This window comes from Fundulus heteroclitus, chromosome 20 (assembly GCF_011125445.2).
Source record: "Fundulus heteroclitus isolate FHET01 chromosome 20, MU-UCD_Fhet_4.1, whole genome shotgun sequence".
In the NCBI taxonomy this organism is placed as follows: domain Eukaryota; kingdom Metazoa; phylum Chordata; class Actinopteri; order Cyprinodontiformes; family Fundulidae; genus Fundulus; species Fundulus heteroclitus.
Genome location: NC_046380.1, coordinates 36,695,951 through 36,717,129, shown reverse-complemented (window position 1 = coordinate 36,717,129; position 21,179 = coordinate 36,695,951). Strand labels below are relative to the sequence as shown.

Sequence of the window (21,179 nt, the reverse complement as noted above, 5' to 3'; positions counted from 1 at the left end):
GCAGAGCACCTGAGTCATCTCCCCCATGCTGCACCGACCTTCCAGCTACAGCTAAAGGCTGAGGTTCCACCACAGCGCAGCCAGTTTGATAGAGTTACAGTCCAACATTCAAACTAACCCAACCTCAACGCTGACACGGCCCACACGTATAAAGGTAGTCACCTGCGGCTTAATCCAACCATCAGACACCCGACATGAAAAAAAGGGATGAAAGAGGCTCCACTTCTCCAGCAGGGTGCGACAATTTTGCACCTCCTGTGACAATCCGTGGCATGCTTTTTGTGTGTTTTTGTGTGTGTGTGTGTGTGTGTGTGAGTGTGTGGGTTTGTATGTGTTTGTGCAAGCATGGGGGTCTTTCCATGCCTTAGTGGTAAATCTGCTCACTCGCCGACACGACACATCGGTGAAAGGCCATTTTCCGTAATCCCGGAGTGTAAGCCGTGGAGTACAAATGGGCGTAAAGGACTATGTGTGAACGCGTGTGTTTCTATTTTTGTGTGAGTCAAAAAAATGTCTTCCAGAAGCTGCCTGTCTGTGGTGTGACTGATAAGAGGCAAAAGTGTGGGGCGCTCAGAGCAGAAAGCAAAGAGCTACAAAAGTGTGAAACCTCCATGAGAGATTTATCCTCATCTTGTATCCACCAGGTGCACCTAGGCATGTCTGTCTGTTTAGATTAAATACACTAATGATGTTTTTAAGTTTTGGTTCACATTCATTTATGGTTTGTAAAAGACCCCCCCCCCATTAAAAAAAGAAATACAAATAAAAAAAAGGCTAACATTTTAACATAAAGGGGTATATCATGCTTTCCAGTCCTTCCTTTTCACACTGAAATCATTCAGATGTGGTATATGTAAGGTGGGACTGTGATGCTTTGGTCTGAATTTAACCTTACATTCTTTCATTTTATCCCATTCGAGAAATAAAAATGGTGGATTCATGAGAATGGTAAGCCAGAAGTCCATGATGTTGTTAAACGGTTCTGTGGCAAATATTGTGACGTGATTGGTCAAAAAACATAACAGAGAAAACTTAACGGCTTGGAAAATGTGACCCAAACAGAATATAAAGATATCTACGCAGCACCTGGTGAGACTACAATCAACTTTTCTGCATTCCTGGACACAACAAAATGTATTTAAGGGCTGAAAATGTAGATTTTCTAAACCAGGGTTAGTTGTCAAAAGTTGGAAAATGTTTAGTAAACTACAAGAAAAAAGCATTTTTTGAAACAGTTTGATGTTTGAGAAACCATATAGAAATAAATGTGTCATCTTCTTTAGATGATTAATGGGAAAGTAATTTGCTTTTAATTGTAGATTGAACTGTCAGTTATTTTTTTACACCTTGCACACAACGGCAGAAAGACTAGTTTAATGGTAACACTGGGGATCTTCAGAAGGAAACTGTGCTTAATGGAACCCTTCCTCTTCCGCTGTTACATTAGAAAATACACATTTACTCCATGATGAAAATGAAAGGGATGTGATCTGCCAGCTGTTTTAACACACACAGAAGTCCCACTCTTTGGTAATCCTCAGGTCTCCGCCTCTTAGACCATCCATCAAGTGGGTATCTGTGTGTCTTCTAATCATAGATATTTTTTTGTCTACACTGGAAAAACGGATCTAAAAATAAGTAAAATGTCATTAAAGTTAGTGTACTTATCCTTGATTTGAGCAGGTAAAAAAGATTATCTGCCAATGTAATGAGTATTTTGACCCCTAAAATAAGATAATTAGACATCCTGCACTTGAAATAAGATGATTGAGATGGACTGTTCCTATTTTAAGTGCAAAAATCTTATTACATTGGCAAATCATCTTATTTTCCTACTCAAATCAAGGACAAATACACACATTTTAAGAAAATTTTATTTATTTCTAGTTCCGTTTTTGCACTGTACTTGTCTGTTGATGCCCAAAATGCCCAGAATACAAATTAGCTGGCATCATATTAGTAAAGTACAGTGCTTTTCCTGTACCTCCCATGTGTTGCAAGTAGTAAAAACTAGTAAAATGTCTGTCTTGGTCTAGTGGGGAATGAAAAAGATCGGACATAAGGCATCTTTCCCAGTTTTATTTTCATAGACCTGAATAAGTCTATAAAAATAAAGGGTCCTTCAGAGCACGTCTTTGAATCAGACTTTCCCTCTGAATCAACGCAATGCGAAAAGTTTTCTGAAGACATTTCACATCAGGAAAAGTTATGATATGTGCTGAAATCACACTGTCACTCACTCTGACAAGCATATGTGGAAAGGGTCCTCGGGAGTTTTCGGGCACATTGATGGGCGGGATGACCCAGTCTCTCTTCTGCCGCCTCAAACTGTTGGCAGAGGAGGCTCTCTGGTGTCTCCGAGAAAACTTGATAACCCTGGGCTGGGACTCCCACACCCGTGACAGCATTTCTTCAAAGCCAATCTGAAAAGAGAAAACAATAATATAATACTTTAAATCTAGAAATGCTGCAAGAAATCAACCAGTTAATCAGTCCAGGGACTTGCTGGTCCAGAGTAAAAATGAGATCACTTTACGGTAAGCACCACCAAGTCATGCTAACACCCTTTACAGCAACAGAGTAAAAAAGACTCAAAGTTTGCTATTTTCAATAACAGTGATGTCCCTTAGAATGAAGTCAGAGTGATGTATGAAGCTATTTCAAAGGACATTATTTTTAAGGTGAAGTTCATACGTGCCTGTGGTTTATTCAGGCTGAGAGAGTGGGAAGACTTTCTGTAGAAATGAGGAAGACTGAATGTTGCATTTAGAAATATCCTACAGGCATCTGGAAATCTCATAGTTAAAGAACTCCAACTCTAATTCCCAAATACTGCTGTCCTGCTACTTTTAAATGTAGCCCTGCCTCTAACACACCCGAATCACATGGCAGAGTTCACCAAGTTCTGCAACATGATGCTCCCTTTAACGCTCTGCTCCACACCGCGGGACATCCTCTCTGCAATGTATGCTCGTCAGACATATTCCCTGTAAATGACAGTGAATTCTCTGTGCCACAATGGCCTCCATAGTCACCGGGTCTAATTCAATGCAGCACATTTGGCATGTGCTGGAATGGGAGATTTGCATCAGGGATGTGTAGCCAAGAACTCGGCAGCTACACTGTGATGCTGTCATGTCATCATGGGCCAAAGCCTCAGAGGGAGATTTCTGAAACCTTACTGAATTGATGCCACCAAAAAATTCTGAGGACAAAACTAAATCCTACCCAATACAAGTAGGGTGTGCCTGATAAAAAGGGCCGGTGAGGGTATATAAATACCAGTAGCAGCAAGCTTATACATATATGGTCCAAAATCTTCTTGTATGGTAATTTTCTAAAGAGAGATTGACAAATACCATTTCAATCTGAAAAACTCACACAGAAAGAAAAGGCAATTAGAAGAATTTTATTGATACAATATTTTAAGAGTTTGGCGCTCAGACCTCGGCAGGAAAAATTCACGCTGAATTATACTTCAATATGCATAAGCAGGCGTATGAGAATAGGGATATTTCCCCCCAGGTCTGAAACTGGTGGTGGAGTGGAGATAGACGAAGTTTTGTTCAGTCCATATGATGATCTGTTTGAACTAGATGTCCAACTTGATAAACACGGGTTTGCATGAACTGTCCATGATGAGCAAGCATGAAGCGACTGTGGAGAGGAAAAACTCCCCTTTGGGAAGAAACCTCTGGCAGAACCAGGCTCAACATGGCGGTCTTCTGCCGGACCGTTTTAAGGAGTGACTGGGAAATCCGTAACAGTCCGGGAGGAATTACACTCTGATAGGGACGAGGTTGAAGGAGGACCGTAGGAAAGCCAGGCGGAGCTTGCTACGATGGTGGAGAAGGGGATGGAGGTGGGTTGAAACCGGTCAACAGAGTCCAAACCGGACACGGCGCTGCCACCGCTTGCTCGCTGAGGAGAAGGCCGAGACGAGGATGTGGAGTTCTTTTTAAGATGAACCCAGGATGCTGATTGGCTTCGAGGAGGAGCAGTTCAAAGCTGATTGGCTTGTGTCGGAGGCGGATGAGTCCCTGATTGATGGAGGTAGGCAATAGAGTTTCTTCAGTCTGAATTTTCACTTAAGCTGCATCTTTAACATTCTCATTTGTGCATCTTTACACATATAGTTTGCTACCGCATAATGGATAATATCTTAATAAGCCACAGTTTATTAACTGAAAACAAAATACTAGTCAGACTGATAAACCACACAAACTGATTTGGGTGTGAGAAAGAGCCAGGCACAAGACACAAAACACTTTAAATATTGCTACATGGCTTGTCTCAAAACCTCGGGCAGGACACATGATCCTGCCACAAGCCCCAGACTCCTGCCTGAGACACGGAGAATTCCTTCAGACTAGACTGCGCAGGGGTGTGAGTGCCACGTTTACGTCCCTCCGGGCACGTTTTTACGTTAACGACATTTCCTTAATCCCTGTCTTTTCGTTTAGTCCGCGCTGAAGATGAAAAAAAAAAGCGCCACGTTTTTCCCCTCACACAAGCCCTTCCATGGCATGAAACAGCAACATCTGCCTGATAATGAGAGGAGAACCCTGCAGTTTTATAATCATCCCAAGATGAAAACAGTTTTCTGACAATTGTGTTCTGTGCCTTAATATTGTTTTGGTGTTTCAGACCACGAAGCATTTTTTTTTTCCCCCATTGCAGAAAATCTATGCTTATGTGTGAGACTTTCGAAAATCTCCCAGTGTTCAGCCCCCATGTAGGAATGGATGGATGGATGGATAAACAATCCCCCCGTCCCGTCCTCTGTGACGCCCTCCAGGCAATAGCTGCAGAGGGAAGATTACGTTTTTTACTCAGTTTGCCTTGTGAAATAAGGGTTAGAAGGGTGCGTAAAGCAGTGTTTTTCCCCACCCCGATCCTTTATGCTATCCTCATGTGTAATATGGTTGTATTGCTGTAATCCACTTAATCCTATTGTTGAGTCTGCACCCCGCGTACACACATGCCTTTGGCGACACTGTGTCGCTGTCACCTGAAGCACAGTGGAAATCCTCCCGCTAATCCCACCTGGACCCCACGCAGCACATCCTTGCAGGCGGCCGTGCCATGCGAGACGCCGTGGACGCGTGTCCGAAAGGCAAACTCGGGCCACCAGTCTGTTCCTATCAGAATTTAACCTGCTCTGCCTGTGAGGGATAAAGGCCAGAAGCTACACTCAGGCAACAGCAATGAATGTTTGTCGTCTTTCCTCTGTAACTCTTTGCATGTTCACACCTTCAGAGGATATGAGCGAGCAAAAGGGAGTTCTCTGGACGGACAGGACAGAGGACATGTAGGACGTCACGGAGCGAACAGGAGAGCAGAAATGTTTTAAAGATAAAGCAACTATGTTGTTCCAAAACACTCAGGTACTACAGCAGGGATGTGTGTGTATATATAACACTTTTTTTTTGTTTGTCTGTTTTTTATGTGTGCTAAAAAAATATATATATATATATATTTTGGTATCATCTGACCAGAACACCATGCTTGCTGTTTCAGCTGCATGTATTGTGACACACTAGAGCAGGGGTGTCAAACTCATTTTGGTTGAGGGGCCGCATTCAGCTTAATCTGATCTCAAGAGGGCCACACGAGTAAACTCATTGCAAGATTAAATAGAACTAATAAAAGTGGACTTGTTGATTTTTATATTAAGTTAATTTCACTTTTACACAATATATTATGAATAACCTCAGCGTTTTTAAGAAAGTATGTGCAATTTCAACAATACTTTTACTCAGTTAAACATTTACTTGTGCATTATGCATAAGAACTGATCACACAGGGATTATACAATGTTGAAAAACATTTATTCACATTTTTTGGAACTTAAATACACTGTCCTGCATGACAAAATACATCAAACAGATAACAATTAAGAAATGAGTTGAATTTTTCCACATCTGAAGCTTAATCTGCAAATTAAAACACAGCGCAATATAGGACAATATAGGAACTGCATATTTTCAATTAAACAAAGTACATGTTTTTTTCAATAATTGTTTTATCATTCTCTTCCTTTTATCTTGTCCACTTGTGAAAGTCAAATCTGATGAGCTCTTTGTGGCATCTTATTGCCACACTGCCAGACAGGACACTGGGAAAAAAAAAAAAAAAAAAAAAAAACAATTTTTTTTATAATGATAATGCATTTAGCCACAGGGCCGGACTAAATTGTCCGGCGGGCTGGATCCGGCCCGCCGGACAAAGCAAAGCATGTTATTATATCCTCTATATTAAAATATGCACCACTTTGTGTTAGTCTGTCATATAAATTTTCAACAAAATGCGTTGCATCTTGTGGCTGTTGTCTCACAAAATGTGAACATTTGGTCTGAATACTTCTTCAAAGCCCTGTGAGCCTCTACACATATTTGCCCATCCTTGCATGACAAACAAACCAACAAATAAAAAAATAAAAATAAAGAAAAGTTTCATGAAAAACGATCCATGACGTTTTTTTTTTTTTTTTTTTTTTTTTTTGTGAGTGCATTTGGAGTGTAATGACATATATGGCGTCCCACAGCTCCGTTCTTTTTCATCTACGCCCATCCCAGTAAACAGCTGCGGAGATAAAGTCCCTATCTCCCCTCCCAGCTATCAGTGGGAAAAATACAATGAAATGAATAGACTCCCCCATACAACAATCTGCCAGCTGATGAAGAGCCGATGATAACAGGGTTGAAGTATTTCATTGGTCAGGCCTCAGCATTCTTTTGAAATAAATTAAGAAATGAAGAAGGGAGACAGTCGGGCAGAGAGACAGAAGGCAGCGGGGAGATATCCTTCAGTGGAAGTCTGCTCGTGGATGATATCTGCATAGTGGCTGCATGCGACTGTGACTTTCAAACGGCATGGCAGATGAAATGCTGTTGGCGTTGCGACAGAAACAGAATTACAGAGAAAAGAAATGACACATGAAGTACACCCCCAATAATCTTTTGGGATACAACAGCGTGTACCCACTAAATTATGGGATTTCTTTTTTTTTTTTTTCCGTTTTGTTTTTTTCTTCATAAGCACTCACTGGCCACTTTATAAGGCTCAACTTGCCAACACCAGTTTGGACCCATTTGATCCTTCAGAAATCCTTTATTTCCTCACGGCATAGATTCACCAAGGTGTGAGAGATGTTCCCTACTGACATGTTAGAATCGCACAGTTGCCACAGATATGTCAGCTGGCTGTCCATGATGGGAATCTCTTGTTACACAGCATCACAAAGGGGCTCTAATGGATTGAGAGCTGGTGACAGGGGAGGCCACTGGAGTACAATAGACTGAGTTTCATGTCCAATAAACCATTTGGATTTGATTCGAAGTCTGTGAGTTTACGCATTATCCTGCTGAAAGCAGCAACCGTATGCTGTCATAGCTTCAGTTGCTTTAACTGTAAATTACACCACCACCAGCAGCTTGAAGCATTGATATTGACCGTACCGTATACATGTCTCAGTCTCATGGGGATAGGCAAGCTGATGTTGTCCGGTTTTAGTGAGCAGTGGGAATACTAGCCTTGTTTTCATGCTCTCAGCCGATAGCAGCGGCACCCCGAGTGGTCTTCTGCTGCTGGAGCTCATCTGCTTCAAGGTTCAGCGTGTTGTGCAGAGATGGAATCCCGCGTATCTTGGTAGTAACGCATGGTTGTTTGAGCTAATACTCCCTGACTAAAGATGGTTGTGTGTGGAAACCCCAGTAGATCAGCATTTTCAGAAATACTCCCGGGCTGTGCCATGCCACATATCAGGTCCTTTGAATCTCCTTTCTTCCCTATTCTAATGCTCACTTTGAACTCCATTAATTAGACCCTCCAGGATGTTGCAATGTTGTTGTTGTTTTTTTTTTTTTTTGTGACTGTTGCTGCCTAAAATGACTGATTTTGCGGCACCTTTTTCAAAATATTGCAGTCAAAGTTGCTAATTTTTTTTTAAAACATTATTTTTGCCATAACATGGTCTTACGGATGCCCCGGAAAACACTTTAAAATTGGAAGTGTAAGAGGACGTAAGGTCAGATTTTGCGGGAAAGTTGCGACTGCTAGTAAGAAAATCGCAAGCCTCCGCAAAAATGGCGAATGATGAGTGAATTTTGGATTATTAGCTGCGATTGCAACATCACACCTTCCTGGAAAGGACTGATTGATTCTTCTACATCGCATGTGGTTGCCTAAATGCATTTAATGGTAACAAAACAGCTGGCTAGGTGAAATTTAAGCGTTTATGTGTGTACGCGTGAATGCAGTTGTTGCTTGTGTGCAGATTCTGTCATGTGGGAAATTACGTGAGCTGGCCTTGTAAAAATAATGCATGAACATATCCGGGAGCGTATCTTACTGTGTGTGTGTGTGTGTGTGTGTCCCAGTTTGATCATGCATGTGTTTAAACATATGATAAGAAGTAAGTGTGTGTCCCTTGCTTGCTGGGGGCCCTTGAACCCGAAAGGCACGAAGAGCCAGCTGCCATCTTTCAGTTCCCATGCATCCCGCTCACTGCTGGGGCATTTGGAGGGCCTGTGGACCCAGAGCCCTGGAGCAGACATCTGGCGGTTATAAGTCTGACAACCAGGGAGAACAACACGACGAAAGTGTGCGCTCACTGCCAATTCTCTGTTCAGCATGTCTTCTTTTATGTTTTCACCACTGAAGATCCCTTAGCTGAATCAGATCACAGCGAAAGTCTTCAATAAGAAGAATGTTCTCCCGCGAGATCCTTTTGCAAAAAGGAAGGGAAAAAAAATGCTTCTAACACTGAAATCAAACTGTGACAGAAAAAGAAAATATTGAAATTCTTGATACTGTTTTTTCCTGTCGAGACCTTCAGCTTTGCATCACAGTGTCGCAACACAATCTAAAAGTTGGAAGTTAAAAGCACTTTGTTTCTGCTCCATTTCCAATGACCAGCGGACCCCGGGGTCCAGTGTTCCAGCCTGACAGCCGTTGTCGTAATCTACCACGAACAGGAGAGCCTGCTTGGGTGGAGCTCAGTGTAAAATGCAAATAAAATAAGCACTAAAACCTGTTCCGGCCACTGGTGGACTCCAAATTCATTGGTGCATAGCCGAAGGGGCTCTGATCTGTTGGAGACGGCAAACAGCCGAGCCATGAAATCAGCCCGAGTTGGAGAGCACTCCAACGGGAGGCCCTACCTGCACGAGGTGCGATAGCCTGAGTATATAAATGCAACGTAAAGGGCTTTCAGCCAAAGATGCTTCACACTTCAAATGCTGTGGTATTGTACTCTAGTAAATTAAATGCTAAAAATTATCTGGTGCTACATATTCAAAGTATGCTAATTTCAGCTTCTGAAACAGAACTGTGAGATATCAAGTTGCTTATTAAAAGCAAATTAATTCCCCCTCACTGGTGCTTCACAACAAAGCGCGCACAGCAAGAGAAAATTATATTGTGGAGCTGCAGCCAGTTCATTTAAACGGTTAATAACCAAGATGAGCATTGTTAGACCAAGCCTATCCTCATTTAACATTGTTTGTCTTCAGGCAGAGAATGAACCCGGAAAGCTTTGCAGATTGTTACTGGATCAAGTGGATTTCCAGAGGTCTTTAGCAGTCATCTATAGCAGTGGTTCCCAACCCTGGTCCTTAAGCATTGATACATCTAAAACATGCAGGATTGGGGTACTTGAGGATCAGGTTCTGGAACTGCTGATCTGTAGGGACGGGACCCGTAATGATACCGTTATTTGCACCAATCCAACCATCCCTTCCTCTTTTGTAAACACTATGCACTGTACTCTATATTGCAAATATTTACAAAAATATTTTGTTTCCCTTTTTATATATCTATAGTTAAAAAGTGGAACTAACTTTTTTTTTTAGAAAACATGGTGATTAAAGCTGGTATGGATTCGTATTCTGATCTTTACTATAGACGGACAGGTTGTGGTTTGGTAGTACTGCTAAAAGACTCTTTCCAGGCTGTGGAAACATGTTTTTCTCCAAGTATTTTCCATCTAGAAGAGATTAGAAGGACAACTGATTGTTGTTAACAAATCAGTGCAGTGCTAATATTTCAGGTGCGTTATCCCAAACCAGAAGAATATGTGGCACTTTGCCATATAAGGTTTTAATATCATTGCACATTTATCAGTTTTTAACTTTACTTATTCTATACAACAAAAGATGCTTTAAATGTAGCTTCTTTGTGCATGCTAATTTATAGTCAAAGACATACAAAATATGTCAAAGCAAAGAAAAGAAAGAAAAGAAAAAAAGCTTTTAAATCTCAGAGAGAGATCCCCATTAACACATCACAAAGTGAACAGAGTTTACAGCTACAATGCCTAAACATATTCATAAACCCTTGTGAATGTGACAAACTAACAGAAAGTACTGCATAATTCAGAAGGGGAAGCAAAATGACAAATAGTTTTTAACATTCTGCAAGCACAAATCTGACAAGGGTTTTATTCAGTCACTTGTTGTCAATACCTTGCTGCAATTACAACTGTCAACCTTTTAGGGTAAGTACGTGGACAAATCCCTGCTTCAAATTGCTGATTAGATTAGAGTCTGGACTTTGACTAGGCCATTCTAACTAATATGGTTTGATCTAAAAGTCAGTCAGAGCTACATTCAGTTGTAGCTGTGACTGGGGTCAGCATCTGACTGGGTTTATGGTTTCAATGTCATAAAATGTATAGAATTACATTTTATTCCATTTCAAAATTCAACTTCTACTTTTGCCATCTGGACTAACTTATATCAGATTTTTTTTACAGAATATATACCATATAAGTCTGACAAATTAGCACTAGTACAGTTGTTGCAAAAGCAAAAGCTGGCAATTTAACCAAATAGTGTTTTTAAAACTGAAGGTCCAGTTGAATGAAACCTGAAATATAAGTGAAACAAACATTTATTAGGCCTTGACTGTCATTCATTAACTCATAACCATAAATATTGATTGTAAAAACATGTAATGTAGAGAATCTAAGACAAATGATGCAATTAAAAAAATATTGATGTAAAAATCACAACCTTTTTAAATTAAATTTAGATTTTTAGTATTAAATAATAAGAATAAATGTATGTTAAAAATAACATAAAGTCTGTAATAGTAAATAAAAAATTCTGCACTCGTTTTTTTTTTTTTTTTCCATACCTATCCAGACAGAAAATGTAATTACAAGTAGCCTTAAATAATTCTGCAATAATGATTTTATTGTTAGGCCATTTTGTTTTTTCTTAGGATAATGGAGGAATGGAGAAAACCACCTTGCAAACACAGTTCCAGCATTAATGGAGAGAGGATTACAACACTTCTTTACCCATTACACATGGACGGATTTTATACATTCCATATGAAATGATTAAAATGTAATTAATTTTTTAAAACTACTTCCAAACAAAAACGCCAACGGTCCGGTGCATATTTGTGTTCAGCCCGCTGATTTAATACTTTGTAGACTAAACCTTTACCGTAATTAAAGCTGCAGTTCGGTTGAGGTGTGTCTCCATGCGCTTTTCACATCTAGAGACCTACATCTTTGCATATTTATTTGCAAAACAGCTCACGCTCAGTCGAACTAGATAAAGAGCTTCCGTGAACAATCATTTTCAAGGTTTGACACATGCTCTCAAATAGATTAGGTTCTAAACCTTGACTGGTTCTAACACAAGGTAAACCTCCATCCCAGTGTGTTTTGAGCCTTAAAATAGGTTTTCTTCCGGGATTCCCTGTATGTCACTCCAGCTATCTTCACATCAGATTTTTGTCCTTGCTGAAGATATTCATCCACACAGCATGAACGTCTATCACTGCGAGGATGGTCTATTCATCTTGATACAGTGTTATTTTTCCTCCCCACATAGTGTTCTCATTTGATCAGAGCTCCTTCTTCAACATGTTTGCTGTGACCCCTTCATGTGTGTGGAAAACTACAAAATAAAACTCCAGTAGCTTTGTCTCAACAACGGCTTTCCTCTTGTCACTCTTGCATAAAGACCAGATTTGTTGAGTGCACAACTAGTTCATCTTTCTTGCACCTGAGCTGTGGATATCTGCAGCTCCCTCCTGTTTCAAATTAGCTTGCATTGCAATGAAGGGTTTCTGAATGAGAAAGAAATGCACACATGTACTTGGGATGATCATGGTTGCCAGAACTTAATAAAAAACTAAATGTAAACTTAAGGAAACACTGAAAAAAAACTCTAGACATGGAAACCAGGATGAGAGCAACAGTCGAAACCTAGCAAGGAACAATGAAAACCAGAGAGCTTAAATACTGTGGAGTTGTGGGGTCCTTTCAGGCGTCTGGGGTTATGGGAGGAGGGTCTTTAGCTCCTCACAACCATTACTGAGCAATTTTCTTATGGTGAAACCTTACATTAACAAGTGCACTCTCTCAAACACCTACAGGTGTTTGGATCCAGGTGCTTACAGATTCACTTCTACACAGAAAAAGCCCTATTATTAGCTTTGGCTGTCATGTTATGTTAACACTGTTGTGAACAAATTTGCAGTTCATATTACTTTCAACTATTAACAATAAAAATCTAGCCAAAGTGACAGGAGAACATGTAAACCTGCAGTGGCAAAAAGAACTGATGCAGCAGACATACAAAAACTCATTTAGAAATATTGATGTAATCAAAGACAACACTTTTTTTTCTCAATTATTGAATCTTTCCCTTGCTCCGCGATGTGTGGAACATAATTATACAGTGAAACTACATCACCTGGTCTTTACAGACTCTACTAGAGCGGAGCATTAGCTCAATCAATGTCAATTATTTCCCAGTCTCCATTATTGCACCCGTAGGAGTGGGCAGAATTTTAATCCTCCCTCTGTGACTGCTTTAGCTACATGAGTCTTGGGCTTTTTGTCACGATTAGAAACGTGAGTGAACATTTTGCCCAATGGCGTTCAACAAGTAGTCGGGGAAAAAATGACAAGGGCTTTGTCACTTGTCTTGGAGGGGTCGCCATTACCCATGGCTATATAAAAAATGTTGTGGTTGTTGTTTTATGTTAAGGAACAGACAATTGATGGAAAATATGTTCAGCTCTCTACTCATTAGATGTAGACAGCATACAATCTTTTCAGAACATTTACAAAAAGTGTTTGTGAATGGAGTATGATTGTATAAATGAAGGACTCAAGAAGCTAATTAAAAATACCTCAAATATTCAAACAAAGGCTCTTTGAAACTTTCATTTTACCACGTTCATCTTTTATGATTTTTATTATAGGGATCAGTATTCCGTGACTTGACTTTTGGATTGGGAACTTAATCAGGAAGATGTTTTTATCATTCCTCCGCCACAAAAATGAATCACAGCCAATCAGGAACCCAAGTCTGCTCCTCAAATTCACTCTTTTAGAAAATTTTTCAATCAAATTTAATTAAGTTTAGCTTTCATCAAATGTAAGTAATTAAGGCTGAGGACTTAAACAGAGATCTGTAATCACCATTTGCTGGCTTGTTAGAAAGAAGGAGCTTTGAGTGCCAGCCACGTTATTGTTCACAACCTGTTGCTCTAGTTTTTAAGAGGAACGACGTGATGAAACGACAGTATTGAATGCAAATTAATTATGAGGTGGCTCTCCAAAGTGTACATGCTGCTATTAAAATGGCAGGTGTTCCTGATGTAAAAAAAAAAAACATAATTTCTACGTAATTTCAGATTTTCTCAGTATATAATGTGACTTTTTACCCCTGCACATTCCAAATTAAAAACCAAACGTCTGCTTGATTGTGAATGGAAAAAAAAACTTTAAATGTGTATTAACCTGTTGAATAAGCATGCAGAAATTAAAACTAACTCTATGTGAAGGCACCATATTAATTTGCAACATTCAGCCTTTTTATAGGTTCACATAAACTATTATATTAACGTCCAGCTGTCCTGATTTTCTTAAATCTTCCACATTTACATTCTTTAAGTAACAATAGTTTGCAGAGAACTCACAAGTGATCTCTTTCAACCAGCATTACAAAAAACAGTAATTTGTAATCTCCATATATCTCTGTTAAGATAGAAGTTTTAGCTTCAAATAAATAAATAAATTAAAAAAACCTTATGGGAGAATGTGCTACTGTCTAGTAAAACTAAACATAAAGTTTTCGGGCTATATTTCCGAGAGGAGTCTTTGGTACAAAAACACCACACCGAGCTTCACCAACAGAACGCCTTGTCTACAGGGAAACATGGTGGTGGTGGCAGCATCCTGATCTGGGCTTGTTTTTGTTCAGTTGAAACTGGGATTTCAATCAAGCAAGACAAACAGTTTTAAATATCAGACAGTTTTGGGCAAAAACCTCCAGGAGTGTGCTAGAAAGCTGACGCTCAAGATCAATTTTATTTTTCCAACATCACAGAGAACTCAAGCATACTTTGAAATCAACATAGGAATGACTATATGAGAGGCTACTTTATCTAAATCTTTGCAATGGCCCAGCTAGACGACAGAAGAGAAACCTGTGGGCAGTCTGACATTTGGAGAACGTTTGCAATACAGAATGGGGAAATATTGTCAGTTCAAGATTAGGGATTCTGATTAACTCCTACAAAGAAATCCTGAAAGCTGAAATTAAATCTGAAAATTGTTTACCAAAGTTTTAGTTTAATGGTATCCATAATAATTTAGTTCGCTTACTGACCCTTTTTCATCTTTTTATTTTAATGGAGTTGTTTCTTCCTCCATTGAATTGTCCGAGATATACGTCAGATTATATATATATATATATATATATATATATATATATATATATATATATATATATATATATGAGAGAGAGAGAGAGAGAGAGAGAGAGAGAGAGAGAGAGAATGGAAGAAATAAGTATTTTAGTATTTTGTTTTACATTCTCTGAAAAAATAACTTCAAATTGGGGTTAATTTAATCAACGTGGAAAATTAAACAGTAGGGTTTGCCATTTCATGTTGTTATTGTTTGTGAAAAAGAAAGGACAAAAATAACAGCATCCCATAAACACATAAACAGGATCTTAGCTGTTGCATGCTTTCCATTTATTAGTTGTGATAATGAAGTCTGTGTATAACACTGCGATATTAAGATCCCCTCCAGTAGTCTCTGTGTTTTTAACAGTACTGAGAAATATAAATAATATAAAATAAAGAATAAAAACAGATGAACAGAGCATTAAAAAAGTACTGCAAAATTTAAGAAAGAATAATTTTCTGGTGAGGAATAAGTCAAGACACCACTACATGTATTCAAGCTTCATGTGGCTGAAGTGGTGGTGGAAGTGATGGTAAACACCACGCTGAGAACAAAAGAGCTTTCTGGAGCGTTCAGGGAGAAGACTGTAGAAACTCAAGAGTCTGATAAGGGATTTAAGACAGTGGTGTCCAAACTTGTCATGTGGGCTAAAATCTTCACATCAGAAGTACTCCTAGGCCAAAACATAATCTTGAAAGATTTGAGGGCACCAAAGATTGCTTTTAAGTAATAGCCACTGGCAGGGGAGGTCCTGTATACTATGAAATTAAAGTGAACGTAAAAAGCTTAGTTTGTTAAATTAATGATCGTCAGTTAGAAGATTTTATTTTGTCTTACACAAAATGATTATCAACTGGAATAGTCAGTCTCAATTGGTGCTGGTGGAACAAACTTGTATCATTCTTTGACTGCAGTCTGGGCATATAAGCAAGTTCACCATGAAACGGTCACGTTTGGCAGAAACCAAACCAAACATTGCAGGAAAACAACTTTATTCCCACTGGGGAACATGGAGCTGGAAGTGTCATGGTTTTGGGATGCTTCGCTGCAGCAGGACCCGGCCAGCTCTACGTCACATGATCCACCATGACTTGTATTGTGTACCAGAGGGTGTTAGAGGAACATGTGAGGTTATTTGTAAATAAAAATACAAGATGAAGCGGAACTGGACCCTGCAACAGGCCGATGACTCAAAACATACCAGTAAATCCAGCTAAGACTGACTGAGTGAGCCAAGTCAGAGTTAGAACCTCTTGATCTCATTGAAATGCTCAGATGTGACTTAAGACCTGAAACGTTGAGGCACACTTTCTTAAGACTGATGTCAGAGACTGGTGGATAACTACAAGAACACCATAACTTCTAAAGTTAGAAGTTAGGGTGTCCAAATTCATAAAACATGTTTTACTGTTTTTGTTGATTGAGTAAAACTGTATTTTATTTGTCCTTTACCTACAATGATATAACTTTCTTTTCCAGAGTTTAAATATATCCTAGTATACCAGACATTGTCTTAATATTTTCATATGACGATAGGTTTAAATTAGGCCTATTAAACCAAAAGGTCTTGATGGTGAGTTTCTCAACAACACAGCAAATGGGATAGTCTATGCTACGGTTTATGAAAATGCAAATCACATTTTAACTTCTTAATTGTACGTTTACAGGATTAGCTCCTGCCTCGTTATAAGGTAAAACGTAAGATTCCTGGCGCTGCATGCTATTTTGAACTCACAGCGGGGTATTATAAGCACTCTCACGCAGACACAATGTTTTTCAAGAATCTATGATGATGAGGAAGATCAGATGAATAAGTTTCAAATCATGGTGAATTAATTTAGACTAAAACACACCATATGCATTACACAAAGATCTGAACGATTGCATCAGTGTGTGAAACAATTTGTGAGACAGCTTATGCTTAAATAAACGATAATGCATCTAGAGTATAGTGAGACAAAGGCATGAGTTAGCTAGTGTGTATCCTGTAACCTTGCCGTATGTTGTACCTTTGAGAGTGGAGGAGGATGAAGATGTCCAGCGAGGGCCAGCTTTACAGTGGTCTCCCAAATGCGGGGATCATGGAGCCCACGCGCCGTCACCATGAACTGCACCGGCTCCGAGAGGTTGGCCACCTCCTGCTCCGTGTACACGCTCCCATCGGGCCGCACGCTGAAGTTGGGGTCGCTGCTGACAAAGCCCACCTCTCTGCTGCGTTGGCAATCCTCAAACTTCACTGCAGGGACAGACGGAAAGAGGGAGCAGACGTAGAGGATGAGCGAGCGGCAACGCGTGGAGATTTACTCCACAAGGTGTTTGCAAATCCTTGACACATCTGGCAGGCTTAAGATTAAACCGCATCCATCAAGACATATCTTGAAATATCTCATCCCTTCTGCTGTCATTTCAGATTCACCGCTTCGACGTCTTTGGCAAAACAAACTGCTTATCTCCTCCTGAACACCGAGAGGAACCTAATGCTTATCCGTATAGTTCCTCTCTCCCAAACTGGACGCTGAGGTAAAAAAATAATATTTCCCCCAGCTCCCCAGGGAGAGCATGAAAAGATGGTCTGAAGCATATTAGGGTGAGTGACCAGACACAGCACAATGCACATGTGGGTCTGGAATGACATTCTGAGGGTTCTGCTTCACTGACCCAAAAGAAAGGGAAGCTGTAAGGAATCTCACGTTAGCATGCACAAACACAAATTGCTATTTCTGTTACCAGATGCGCGGGTGCAAAGGTGTTTTCCTGTCTTTCCACTTCACATATGAGCGATCGTCTAGTACAGAGGCATAGACGACGATGGTGCGAGGCGGCAAAAGTGGAGTTACAGACTGTTCAGAGCCAGCTCACAGAAATGTGCCGCCGCAGCGCACAAAGCACCAGAGAAACCAACCATCTCAGACAGAAATTCCTTTCATTCTGTTACAGGATTTAATCAACTCTCTGCATCATCTTTTTCTACATGCTTCACAGCACGGTGCAAAAATCAACTCGCCAAATGACTGATTGGTATTTCCAACGTGTCTGATACAAACAAACAAACAAACAAACAAAAAAAGCACACTCTGTCCCTAGCTTCATTCTTCTCCCAAGAAACGCGGATGCACGTGCTTTGATGTAATCTAACGAACTCTGGCTGCAGATAACAAGACAAATTGATTTCATAAATCACCCTGGGAACACATCGTCTGTTATGAGCTGCGGCAGCGTGATTTCTCAAAAATCCGGCGTGAAGATTTCTGCACAGCAAGCTTTTTATCAAGCCATCTATTTAATTTATTGCTCAGCTTCCTGTCAAAAGCAGCTCCAAAACAACAGGCTAATAAAGCTGAAGATCTCCTCAGCCAGAGCGGCTTAGCATCCTGCAAATGAGGCCGCTTGTTTTCACCCTCTGAGTAATTGCAGACGTAATGGCGATGGATGGTAAACACAGTTCTGAGGGTGTGTGAATCTGTCCGTGTTAGCAAATGTTATCCGTATTTTTATTTAAAAAAAAAAAAAAAGCGAGTGCAGGCACATGCATGCGCGCGTGCACACACACACACACACACATGTGCATACAGCCTAGTGTGTGTGCGTGTGTGTGTGTGTTGTTAGAAATCATTGCTCAGCTTTTGGATCATTCCTCAGTGACTAGGGTTTAGAAAGGATGGAGGGGTTTACTATCAGACTGTGAAGAAGCACTGATTCGACTTAAAATTAAAACCACATGCTAAATAGTGCATTCACTTTTGTTGCCAAAACAAGCCCAGACTATCGAGTTATCCAGTGAGGGATGTTCCTTCAGATTGAGATGTGGATAAATTGGAGTCCAAACTCTTTGTGCTCCTTAAGCCTTTCCTTCCCCTTTGGTGGGGTGAATTACCCTGTAACGAGGGAAACCAGCCATCAGGGATTAAAGTTTCCATTAAAGACTGCACACGGTCAGAAATGCTTAGATAGGTGATGTCAAAAGACATCCACATACATTGACAGTAGTTTCCCAGTACGAAAAATCCCAAAGTATCAAACTGCCTCTGCCAACTTGCTTTCTGCTTGCTATGTGTTGCCCAGATTAGTGACGCACAGGTACCCAGCTCTCTATACGTGATGTAAGAGTACCTGGGATTTATCAGACTAGGCCACCTTCTTTCATTAATCCGTGGTTCAGTTCTGATACTGACACCCCCCATTTATGCTGCTTTTGGCAGTGAACAAAGTTAGCATGGGCATCGCTATGTACAGATAGGCAGCCCTATATAAGAGAACTGTGACGCACTGTGTATTCTGACACTTTTCAATCAGAACCAGTACAAGCTTCTTCAGCAATGTCAGAAGCTGAAGCTTGTTTGTCGGATTAGACTGAATGGCCGGCCTTTGCTATGGGGTCATAATAAGCAGCATCAATGAGAAACCCACAACCATGTCGCCACTGTTCCTTCCTTGAACCACTTTTAACAAATAGTGATCACTTCAGAGTGAGAAGTCGTGAAAATAATTGGCATTTTGGGGGAGCACCTACCCTTAAACTCACTCAGTTCCTTACACTCGCCCCTTTTTTCCTGCTTCTAACATACTAACCTTGAGGAAAACAAAGTCCACTTGCTGCATAATATAGTATATTCCGCCCTCTGACAGGTGCCACGATAATGAGTTAATCAGTACTAATTGCCTCACTCGTCAGTGGTCATAATGTTATGCCTGGTTGGTGTATGACACGGAACTGCTTGAATTGTCCAGAGAGGAATTGTGATGGCACACGTGTATTATGTAAATGACTTCAATTAGCTTGAACTGAGCAAGCTAATTGTTGTCACTTAGACAGGTCTCTGGTGGTGCAGCTGGAGAAGCGAGGCTTAAGGACACAAGCATGTCTTAGGAATGTGTGTGTGTGTGTGTGTGTGTGTGTGTGTGTGTGTCTCCTGAGCGTAGGTGCACATTTACAATGTGAGAAAGTGCTTCCTTAGCAGACAATGTAATTTTCTTGGTGTTAATGCTAAAACCTCCAACAGCTGCCTTTTGAGCTTTGGTAGTGCCAGTTGGCATGGAGACACTGTGAGACGGTAGCAATACAAAATACCGGTAGTGGAATATCTTTGATTCTTAAAGGGCGCCAAGCTCACACACAGTTTACAATTCAGTGCCTGCTGGTGTGAATCCACTTGGGCATGAGATTGTTACCCAGATTCTCAGTCAGGCTAGAGATGTTCACAAATGACTCTCTGTTCTTTAAAACAGTGTGCAAAGCACATTTTAATCAGGTGTCTAATGCAGAAACCAAATGTGTTTGTGTGTCAAATTATATCTGAAAGGCAGAAAGACTTGTGGGTTAGAGGCAGAACATGGAGGAGGTAGATACTGTGGTGAACAAGAAATAGTTGATGCAAACTAAATAAATACAATAAACACTGGTGAAAATAATTCTCATGGCTAAAAAAAAGCAGTTCTTAGATTAAAAGATAAGAGTTTAGACAATTAAACCAGTAACAGTAACAGTGTGCCCCCCCCCCCCCCCCCCTATAAAAGCAGGACCCTAGAGCATAGATTCCCTAAATTAGGGTCAGGACCCCAGATTATTTAATGAATATATACTAAACAATAAAATTGATAAAGGTGACACTTATTTATGTTATAGTTTTAAAGATATAAAAACATAACATATAGATAGATAAAACCAAACACATTGCTGGTTGATGTTGCATTATTATCCATAGTTAATTGGTTTTGTAGAAATGTTTGTAGACTCAAACACTAGTTTGGGTCATGAGTCCATTGTGGTACTATTTTGTGGGTCAGTGGTTGAAAAGTTTAGAAACCTTGACTCTAGAGCATAGAGTGTGTGTTAACACAACACCAAGAAGGAAATAATTGTAATGACCTTAGGCACACAATTACTGCTGCCCGTCTGTCTGGAAAGGGATTTAAGGATATTTCAAAGCTGTTTGAAGTCCATCATTCTACAGTCAGAAAAAGGATTCACAAGCATAAATGTGGAACTTTATGTCCTCCAGAAGAATGGCTAAAATGCAGTGAGGATACAACTAACTGTATTTAAGACTCCACAAAGATTATACTGTTGACTGGGGGTTCGGCAGTTCCTTTCTAACTGAAACTGCCTTGACAAAAAACATTTTTTTGTTTCATTTTTAAGAAATAATAGGAGCTAATAAGGATGCAAAGTTGTAAACTTGCAGCATAAAATATACCTGCCAATGATTAATAGGTAACATGACGTGTGTTGCATGGCTGTATCAATCAATGCATTTCTTAAATGACTCGTTTAATGAACCAGATCATGGATTTAAAAATTTGACCAGACACAATGTGTGTTTTAAAAGGTTTATTACAACATTAAATGCATATATAAATCAAGCGGACCACTATAGCGAAAGCAGTAATGATTCACTTGTGAAAGTAAAATCTGTTGGGCTCTCTTTGGCATTAAGAAACCAATTCATAATGCTAC

General features: G+C 40.0%; 1 protein-coding gene across 1 annotated transcript in view; it reads right to left on the bottom strand.

Annotated features, from left to right (window-relative positions):
- The window catches only part of cdh4 (cadherin 4, type 1, R-cadherin (retinal)), a 370,809-nt gene that overhangs the window by 139,260 nt on the left and 210,370 nt on the right, over nt 1–21,179 (bottom strand). The window contains exons 4-5 of the mRNA XM_012862220.3: nt 16,735–16,961; nt 2,241–2,423 (exon numbers count right to left, since the gene is read on the bottom strand). Of these exons, the coding sequence (XP_012717674.2) occupies nt 2,241–2,423; nt 16,735–16,961 (410 nt within the window). The remainder of the gene's footprint in view (nt 1–2,240; nt 2,424–16,734; nt 16,962–21,179) is intronic.